At 37.7% G+C, this 10,032-nt stretch overlaps 1 protein-coding gene across 5 annotated transcripts; it reads left to right on the top strand.

Annotated features, from left to right (window-relative positions):
* Positions 1-8,511, top strand: LOC123765748 (zinc finger protein 271). Of its 5 annotated transcripts, XM_069337153.1 has the most exons (5): positions 3-302; positions 3,025-3,109; positions 4,520-4,574; positions 6,485-6,557; positions 6,777-8,511. In XM_069337153.1, the coding sequence occupies exon 5, from the start codon at positions 7,046-7,048 to the stop codon at positions 8,078-8,080; it is 1,035 nt and encodes a 344-aa protein (XP_069193254.1). In that variant the 5' UTR covers positions 3-302; positions 3,025-3,109; positions 4,520-4,574; positions 6,485-6,557; positions 6,777-7,045; the 3' UTR covers positions 8,081-8,511. The 5 variants fall into 5 exon arrangements, 4 of the variants coding, with proteins under 4 accessions (XP_069193254.1, XP_069193255.1, XP_069193253.1 ...); XR_011230655.1 differs by lacking the exon at positions 6,777-8,511 and having other exon boundaries at positions 1-302; positions 6,485-6,770; XM_069337154.1 differs by lacking the exon at positions 3,025-3,109.
* The last annotated feature ends 1,521 nt before the right edge of the window (positions 8,512-10,032 follow it).

Raw genomic sequence — 10,032 nt, 5'->3', positions numbered from 1 at the left:
AAACCTTGTAATAGAGGACAGCCGCTGCGATCAGCTGACGCCATCAATACAACCTTCGCGTCCACTGCATCAGTTTCGATGTCGCCTTTATATCACCTGATAACAGCAACAAAATCTTCACGCAAACGGAAGATACATAATAGATAAAATGCATCAAGTCTAGCAAAAATAATATTCAAGCCTTGCTAGCCATCAAAATTAACGCTCCATTGTGAACATCTCTCAACATTAGCAGTTGTGCAGGCACCGAGAGGAGAAAACCTTCACGCAAAGTGTACATATCACAGGGGAGTTGTGGCCAGGTAGGTGTCCTTACTGTGTGTGTGACCAGGTGCCCCTTGCTCTCTGTTTGTTTTATGTGTGTGTGTGTGTGTACTCACCTATTTGTGCTTGCAGGGGTTGAGTTTTGGCTCTTTGGGCCCGCCTCTCGACTGTCAATCAAATGGTGTAAAGATTCTTGAGCCTACTGGGCTGTCATATTTACATTGGGAAACTGTGTATGGAGTCAGCCTCCACCACATCACTGCCTAGTGCATTCCGTCTGTTAACTAATCTGACACTGAAAAAGTTCTTTCTAACGTCCTTGTGGCTCATGTGGGTACTCCAGTTTCCACCTGTGTCCCCTTGTTCGCGTCCCGCCAGTGTTGAATAGTTTATCCTTTCTACCCGGTCAATTCCCCTGAGGATTTTGTAGGTTGTGATCATGCCTCCCCTTATTCTTCTGTCTTCCAGTGTCGTAAGGTGCATTTCCTGCAGCCTTTCCTCGTAACTCGTGCCTCTTAGTTCTGGGACTAATCTAATGGCATACCTCTGAACTTTTTCCAGCTTCGTCTTGTGCTTGAGAAGGTACGGGCTCCATGCTGGGGCCGCATACTCCAGGATTGGTCTTACATATGTGGTGTACAAGATTCTGAATGATTCCTTACACAAGGTTCCTGAACGCTGTTCTGATGTTAGCCAGCCTCTCATATGCCGCAGACATTATTCTTTGTATGTGGGCTTCAGGAGACAGGTTTGGTGTGATATCAACTCCTAGATCTTTCTCTCCGTCCGTTTCATTAAGTACTTCATCTCCTATTCTGTATCCTGTGTCTGGCCTCCTTTTTCCACTGCCTAGTTTCATTACTTTGCATTTACTCGGGTTGAACTTCAACAGCCATTTGTTGGACCATTTACTCAGTCTGTCTAGGTTATCTTGTACCCTCCTCCTATCATCCTGTTTTAATCCTCATAATTTTTGCATCATCAGCAAACATTGAGAGAAACGAGTTTATACCCTCTGGGAGATCATTTACATATATCAGAAACAGTATAGGTCCAAGAACTGACCCCTGCGGGACTCCACTTGTAACATCTCGCCAATCTGAGACCTCACCCCTCACATTGACTCGATGTCACCTGTTGCTTAGGTATTCCTTTATCCAATGGAGTACCTTCCCTTTCACTCCAGCTTTTTCACTAACCTCTTGTGTGGTACTGTATCTAAGGCTTTCTGGCAATCCAAAAATATGCAATCTGCCCACCCTTCTCTTTCTTGCCTGATTTTTGTTGCTTGGTCGTAGAATTCAAGTAACCCTGTGAGGCAGAACTTGCCATCCCTGAACCCATGCTGATGCTGTTACAAAGTCCTTTTGCTCCAGATGTTCCACTAGCTTTCTTTGCACAATCTTCTCCATCAGCTTGCATGGTATGCAGGTTAGGGACACTGGCCTGTAGTTCAGTGCCTCCTGTCTATCCCCTTTCTTGTATATTGGGACTACATTAGTTGCTTTCCAAATTTCTGGCAGTTCCCCTGTTGCCAGTGATTTGTTATACACTATGGAGAGTGGCAGGCACAGTTCTTCTGCTTCTTCCTTTAATATCCAAGGAGAGATTCCATCTGGGCCTATAGCCTTTGTCACATCCAACTCTAGTAAACACTTCAACTTTGTCTAAATGATAACAACATAACATGAGAAATAAAAATATGCATATATATAAAATTAAAAGTTTAATTTACAGTATTGAAATCAGCTTTAAAAATATAAAATTTTGTTCATTTGGTGTTATTATGGTCACAGAATAGGATATGGTCATTATTGTAGAATATAGTTTGGCAGTATAGTTTACTATAAAAAAAAAAGTCAGTGTGGCATTTTAAATGTGTAGTAAATTTAGACACACAAATTTATAACTCCAGAAGTTTGGCATTTATGAAGAATCTAAATAAGGAAGTTGTAGAACAGACAATGTTGCACCCTAAATAGTGAAAATAGTGAGAATTGGTAAGAAACTGAAATTTTGAAGCTGTCTCAAAGTTGAAATTCCTGTTTTAGAGATACTGTACTGTAATTGAAGTTGAAGTTATCGACAATGAATATGGTAGTTCTAATTTATGAATTTTTTTTGTATGTTTTAATAAATACTGCTTGGCATTCATACTTGAATATGTGAAAGTTGTAGGTCAATATGTGTTGAAATTAAGCCAAGAAAAAATAACCCCCCCCCCCCCCAAAAAAAAAGAAAAAAAATATAGGGATAATTATAATGATTTAGGGGATATATATATATATATATATATATATATATATATATATATATATATATATATATATATATATATATATATATATATATATATATATATAATATATATGTATGTATACTTTATATAAATGATAAAGCCTCAATTTGGTCAATGATCAAAACAACCTAAAGAGACAAAGAAAATAGTTTGAAATCTGTGAAAAAATTGGTCAAAATAAATTAAGTCACAAGATCTGCCACCTGTGGCTGATTTATTTGTTGACCAATTTTGTTTTAACTTCACCTACTTAGTGACGGGTATGCATTATCCAAGAAGCAGCAGCCACAAAAAGTATCAAATAAGAAACAAAGAAGAAAAAAAAAACCCCACCCCCCAAAAAAAATAAAAAATTGGAGGACATAAGATATATTGGCATTAGACAATGATATACTGTATAATAAAATACATCAAAATAACATGCTTACTCATTACTATTTGCGTTAAATTTTACCCTCCAGGTGGCAGTCAGCAATCTTACAAGGCACCAGCTGCATATCCACTTTGTGGACCCTCCTTACTACTACGTTCTTCTTTGTGCTTTGGGCAAGTGCTTGTATATGTTTATTACTGCATTATCCAAGAGTTCCACTAACTAGGTGTTACTGATATTAGTACTGGTTGCAAATGGTCTTTTGTTTTTGTTTTTAAATCATATAAAATCCATTTCTTAACATATTGCGATGAAATTTTCACAGTGCTAATGTCAAATAATGTTAGATTTGTTTAACATTTTATCCTAAATATGTGGACGAATATTTTTTCGTTTCACGTCCCCTTAATTTAAGGACTTGCTCGAAATGTCGTGTGTGTTAGTGGCTGTACAAGAATGTAAGTACTTTTGTACAGTATATAGTACAGGTGAGGTGAGGGAGGGAGGAAGTGGCAGCCAGTGGCTGGCTGCCACTGACACTGCCACTCAGCATACCAACTTAGTAGTTCGTAACGGTGAACACGAATGTAGATACAGTACTTATATATAATGTCTGTATATAGTGAATACAAACAAAAACAGTATGATGGGAAGAGAATGTGGGCGAGTAAGGTGTTGAGGGAGTGAGTGGCAGCGAGTGGCTGGCTGGTGTGTGGCGGTCACTCCTCGTTGCTTTTTGACTCAATACCAACTTAGTGTTTCGTTATGGTGAACAAAACATGCAGATACTTATATATAACCTGTGTATATAGTGTAATAACTGACAAAGTATAGTATAGTATATAGTATAGTATAGGTGTTCTTACAATGGCCAGGTATCCTTACACAGGGGGGGGGTTACGTGTTCTCACAATGGCAAGGTATCCTTACACAGGGGGGGATAGGTGTTCTTGCAGTGGCCAGGTATCCTTACACAGGGGGTGGTTAGGTGTTCTCACAGTGATCAGGTATCCTTACACAGGGAGGGGTTAGGTGTTTTCACAGTGATCAGGTATCTTCACACATTTGATTGAATAATAAATGATATTGCATTTCATATTGTAATACAAAATTTATATTATCTTTGTTGACAAAAAGCATAAGTCATTCTTTGAAGTTTTACCTTGATACGTGTTAGAACAATCTCATTGTTGCATAGATTCAGACCGCTTGGAACATTTTGAAGAAATATAATTACAGTACTGTACTAAGAAACTAGTTTTCTCAAAAATAAAATAACTAAAATTTTTTAAAGCAGTTGAATCTAATATGCTTCTAATTTTAAATTAATAAATTTGTTTTTACAGTGCTCTTTAACACTTTTGCTGCAATAGTTGTGTGCACTCAAAATTCATACTTTGTAAATAATGATTTTATTTGTATTAACACTCAAAGTAAAAAAAAAAAAAGTAGGAAAAAATGTATGTCGTGATAAAATTATTCCGAGATCAATTGAAGCATTTGAGTTCTACTGTATTACAAAACACAAACACTCCCACTGCAGTCACTGTCTTGAACTCATCACTACTATTTATGCACTTCAGAGTTTGTCGACGGTTCCTTCTTCGCACTGAGATGTGCAGTGTTGCCACCTCCCAGGTAAGTCCCTGTCTCATTTCTCTGCAGGTAGTTAGCTTCAGGGAGCTGACGGGGTTCCCTCCTAGAAAGCCAGAGTTGAATGTAATGAAACGCCCTTTTCTGGGGGTGGCCCCGGAGGCTTCCTTACACCCTCCCTCCGGTCGGCAGTTTTTTACTTCAGACTGGAGGGTGGACAGCGGGCTTCCTCCCGCTCCCTTGGTCATGGGGGAGGGGGGTCGGTTTCCACTATCGAGCGGGTGTACTAGTTCTCATGCAGAGTTGCTCATTTTCGTTTCCATTCCTTATTTAGGGGGAGTCTCTTGGCTCATTTGGGCTGTAGGTCGCATTTTATCGGCTAGTTTGTTTTGGCTTGCCTGTCTTTCTGGGTATATGCCCTTGGTCAATGGCAGAATATGACATAGTGTACTTTAAATGTAAAGTGTTCATAAGCGTTTGCTCTCTGCGCCTCTCTGAGGGGACCAGGTTCTGGCTTATGGTCCCTGCTAGGCCTAAGGACTCCAGTGACTGATGGCCCGAAACTAATAAAACACATATAGGTTTCGGTAGCTTCAGGGAGCCTCCTGGGCCACCCCCAGAAAATGGTGTTTCATTACAGTCAGTGCTGGCTTTTCCTTCATAGTATGTAATGAAAACTAGGAAAATTATAATTACAAGTTGTGCAGTATTTTCTACAATTTTTGATCAAAATATATCAGTGCCATAGCCAAAGCATTAAAATAAATATGTTTAAACCATCACACGAGACTTTATACAGGAGTAAAAAAAGTTGATATTTAGTGCTTTCTCACACGAAGTACAGTAATATATATTTAGGAATTTTAGTCCTATTCAGATATTCATATAACATAATACAGTGGGGCCTCGATTTACGATGGTAATCCTTTCCCAGAGACGTATCGTAAGTCGAAATATCATAAGTCGAAGCGATTTTTCCCATAAGAAATTAAATTGAATTAATCCATTCCCCACCCTCCAAAATATTAACTTACAAATACATTTTATACTGAATACAATTTTTTTCTCTAACTACAATACAGTACATATGTTTATCTTACCTTTATGAAGGACTCTTGATGGCGTATGGAAGATGGTGATGAGGGGGGAAAAGGAGAGGTGGACTGTTTGGAAGGGGAGTTCCCTTCCATTATAACATCAGGCAGTGATGACTTCTCTGGGATACACACTCTGGCATGTTTTGCCTGCATACCACTAGGACCTGCTTGTGGCTCACTGCTTGCTTGTCTTACTAAGAATCTGTCTAAACACACTTGTTTTTCGTCTACATTTTAACACTTGTCTGTAGTAAGACATCACATTGTCATTTAAATGTCAATGCAATGGCCTGCTACAGCTTTATCTGGGTGAGTTTTTTCAACAAAACTTTGCAGTTCTTCCCATACTTCACACATTTTCTTAATGAGGAAGGGACATCCTCTACTACCTCTACTCACAACTATTTTCTTAGGTTGAACCTTACCACTGACTTTCTTGGGACCCACGGCATGATATATAATAATCAGTTTTATGTTCAAAAAGCAAAAAATCGCCACAAAAACAGAATTTGTTATAGGCGTGATCGTCACTAAGCGGGAAGCTCTAGTAAACTGAGGTAGGTCGGCCCACATGACCGGGAACCACGAGCTCTTTCAACCCAAACGTGTACCAACAAATATCGTTAGTCGATGACACTATTGTAAGTCGAGTCACATTTTTCGATCAAATGTACATCATAACTCGAAATTATTGTAAGTCGGGGCAATCGTAAGTCGAGGTGCCACTGTAGTGTCATTATGATTATTTTTACATTTCCCATTTTTATGGAATGTGGAGGTATTTGTGCAGTAGAGATAGAATACAAAAGAAAATGGTTGTTTTAAGAGACAAATATTTATTTGTCATTCCATACACAGTATCATCGAGAACCAGTACCATCATGCTCCAGCAAATCTTCAAAGAGTATTTCAGCTGCTTCATAAAATAGCTGTAAAGTGCTCCTATTTTTATATAATGGTCTCCCTTCTGACACTACTTCTATTCAGCTTTGTTCATTAGGTCTTCTTGTTTATAGTTAATTCTCAATCTAGTGTCCTAAAATAAATTATAAATATCAGTTAAAATGTAAAAAAGATCATACACAAGTGGAACCACATAATTTATCAGTGTGCTTGAATAACCTGAGTAATATAATTTATTTTGTAACAGGAGGAATACCATATTGGCAGAAAGAGGTATCTAAATCCATTCCACAAAAATTACAATAAAACACTTGAATTATATAAGTGAAAACACATTGGTATTCAGTGTGTAAAAAAAATTTATATGGTAAATCTTGTCCAATAACACATTCAAGTGGTTCATCTTTAAACAAATTAAGACTAATTAGATATATAATAATATTAGCATTCTTACGGAAAGAAAACATATAGTGCTTTGTGTCAATACTTGTCAATAAAGTGCTTAAACTAAAACACATGAAAGTTAATGCAAAAAAGAAGCATTATCAGTGTCCAGAGTGTCTAAAGGCTTTTAAACGCAATTCCCATCTGGTACAACACATGACTGTTCATACTGGAGAAAAACCATACAAGTGTTCAATATGTTTAAAAGATTTTTCACGAAAAGCAAATCTAGAAAAACATATGCGTGTTCATACTGGAGAAAAACCATATCAGTGTATAGTGTGTTTCAGTGTCTTTAAAGATAAATCAACTCTAGTAAAACATATGAGAGTTCATACAGGAGAGAAACCATACAAATGTCAACAGTGTCTAAAAGACTTTTCACAAAACTCTAATCTAGTAAAACATATGAGAGTTCATACAGGAAAAAAGCCATATCAATGTTCAGTGTGTGTAAAGGTTTTTGCTCAAAATTCACATCTAGTTCAACATATGAGAATTCATACAGGTGAAAAGCCATATCAGTGCTCAGAGTGTCTGAAAGTTTTTGCTCAAAATTCACATCTAGTTCAACATATGAGAGTTCACTCAGGAGAGAAACCTTATCAGTGTTCAGTGTGTTTAAAAGATTTTTCAGATAAATCAGCTCTAATACTTCATATGAGAGTTCATACAGGGGAAAAACCTTATCACTGTTCAGAATGCCAAAAAAACTTCAAACAAAATTCGCATCTAGTACATCATATGCGAGTTCATACAAGAGAAAAACCATACAAGTGTTTAGAATGTCTAAAAGGTTTTACAAGTAAATCAGTTCTAGTTCAACATATGAGAGTCCATACAGGAGAGAAACCATTTCAATGTTCAGAATGTCTAAAAAGTTTTTCAAATAAATCCTTTTTAGTAAAACATATGAGAGTTCACACAGGAGAGAAACCATACCAGTGTTCAGAGTGTTTAAAATATTTTTCACAAAGATCAAATCTAGTAAAACACATGAGTGTTCATGCAAGGAAAATTTATCAGTCTTCAACTAGTGTAAATGATTTGTCAACAAATTCAATTATTTTAAAACATATAAGAATTCATACACAAGATGAAGTGTAAATGCTCATTGTTATTTCAAAGGCTAATGTCATGATATATTTTAAAAATGTAAACTTAAATAATATATATATATACCATTTGTTCCAATATTTTATTTTATTACAATCTGTTCATGTATTGTTATAGAGTATATTGGGAATGCCGGCTGAGAGGACAGCGCTCGGGGTTCGTAATCCTAAGGGTCCGGATTTGATCACCGGCAGAGGCGGAAACAAATGGGCAGTTTTTTCACCCTGATGCCCCTGTTCAAATAGCAGCAAATAAGTACCTGGGAGTTTGACAGCTGCTACAAGCTGCTTCCTGGGGATTTGTGTGTGTGTGTGAAAACTAGGATGAAGGACTTGCCCAAAATGCTATGCGTGTTAGTGACTGTACAAGAATGTAAGAACTCTTGTTTATATAAATAAATAAAAATAAATATTCTCAGTATATTTGTATGTATATGTACATCAGGCTCCCAATTCTCTCGGGTACAGATATACATATAGTAGTGTGTATATAAGTGGCTATTTTAGTAATGTGCTTTGTGTAACTCTGTAGTTACATACATCCTGTAGTTATACTTAGGTAATTACAAGGAGAGATATTGCTAACATGAACCAAGAGTGAATCTTGCAAGTGAGACATCTACACAGAAAAAGAAAAGTGGTGAAAGAGAAGAGGGAGGGGCCCACATGAGGGGTAAGTCGAAACTGGCCTAAGCGAGAGTGAGGATGTTGCAGGGGCCGCACAAAGTACTGTAGTGAAGGCCGTATTGATCATGATGATCCTATAGAGATGGAACTCCGGTTTCAGCATACAGGCTCAGGATTGAGGATGAACGAAAGGCGCCAGAGCTGAGGCATTACCTAGTACGTATTATGCAGCGCATAAAGATGACGAAAAGTCAGAAGAGTAGGCGGGACAGACAAAATCAAGTTTAAACATCATAAGAGAGGAGTGTGCATTCTGTCAGCCCTCCAGGAAAATTGGGACAAGACTTTAAAGTAAGGGACTTAGAGCATTCGACTTGACAGGTAAGATATATGAGGTGAACAAGACAAGCGAGAGTCTAAGATCAGCACAAGTCTTGAAGCCATGATCGGCGGGGCCAGGATGACATGGTATCAATCGCAAGTTAAAGCTGTCATTGGAGGAAATGGTAGTTATCACCCCAACAGCAGGGAATGAGATCATCATAGAGGGCAAAAAAAATACTAGACTGAAGAGAGGAAGACCGTTTATGCCTGATAACTATTGAGTTGCTAGTTCCTCAACTGTATGAATTAATGCTTGCTCATACCCTCAATCATTAAACCTACTAGAATTACTGATACAACTGCCTCTACTCTTGACCACATTTGGACTAACATAACCTCTCCACTTCAGGTATAATCACTGATAGGACCACATCATTACCCCACATTTCTTCTAACCAATATTAATAAACCACCTCTAGATACAATGAAGATAAGCTTTAGGCTGCACAGTGTAACCTCTATAAGCAACTTTATTGCTGCTGCTGCTAATATCAACTGGAAGACTGAATTAGGCAACATAGTGAGTATCAACCTAGCAATGCAAACATTTCTTCAGAAAACTCTGAGCCTCTATAATACCCACTGTTCATTGCTAACAAAACAAGTTATACCTAAAAGGTTAAATTACATCATCATGGAGTCAGAAGTCACTCCCTTCAATACCTTCAGTCTTAGTGACAGGCTCCAGTATGTTTCTGTGAATGATTCCATTTCTCCCACCCTACCCATCAACATTGGTGTTCCACAAGGCAGTATACGTGGCCCTCTCCTCTTTCTCGTCTACATTAATGACCTTTCAAGTGCCTCTCAACACCTCAAATCAATTTTATTTACTGATGACAACCTTCATTTTCTTCAGTCCTAACCCTCTTACTCTGAATGATACAGTGAATACTGAACTAAATAAAGTCCATCTTTGGCTAAATGCTAACA

Source organism: Procambarus clarkii, chromosome 37 (genome assembly GCF_040958095.1).
Source record: "Procambarus clarkii isolate CNS0578487 chromosome 37, FALCON_Pclarkii_2.0, whole genome shotgun sequence".
Classification (NCBI taxonomy): Eukaryota; Metazoa; Arthropoda; class Malacostraca; order Decapoda; family Cambaridae; genus Procambarus; species Procambarus clarkii.
The sequence above is the reverse complement of the archived record's forward strand: the minus strand, read 5'-3'. Positions and strand labels throughout refer to the sequence as shown.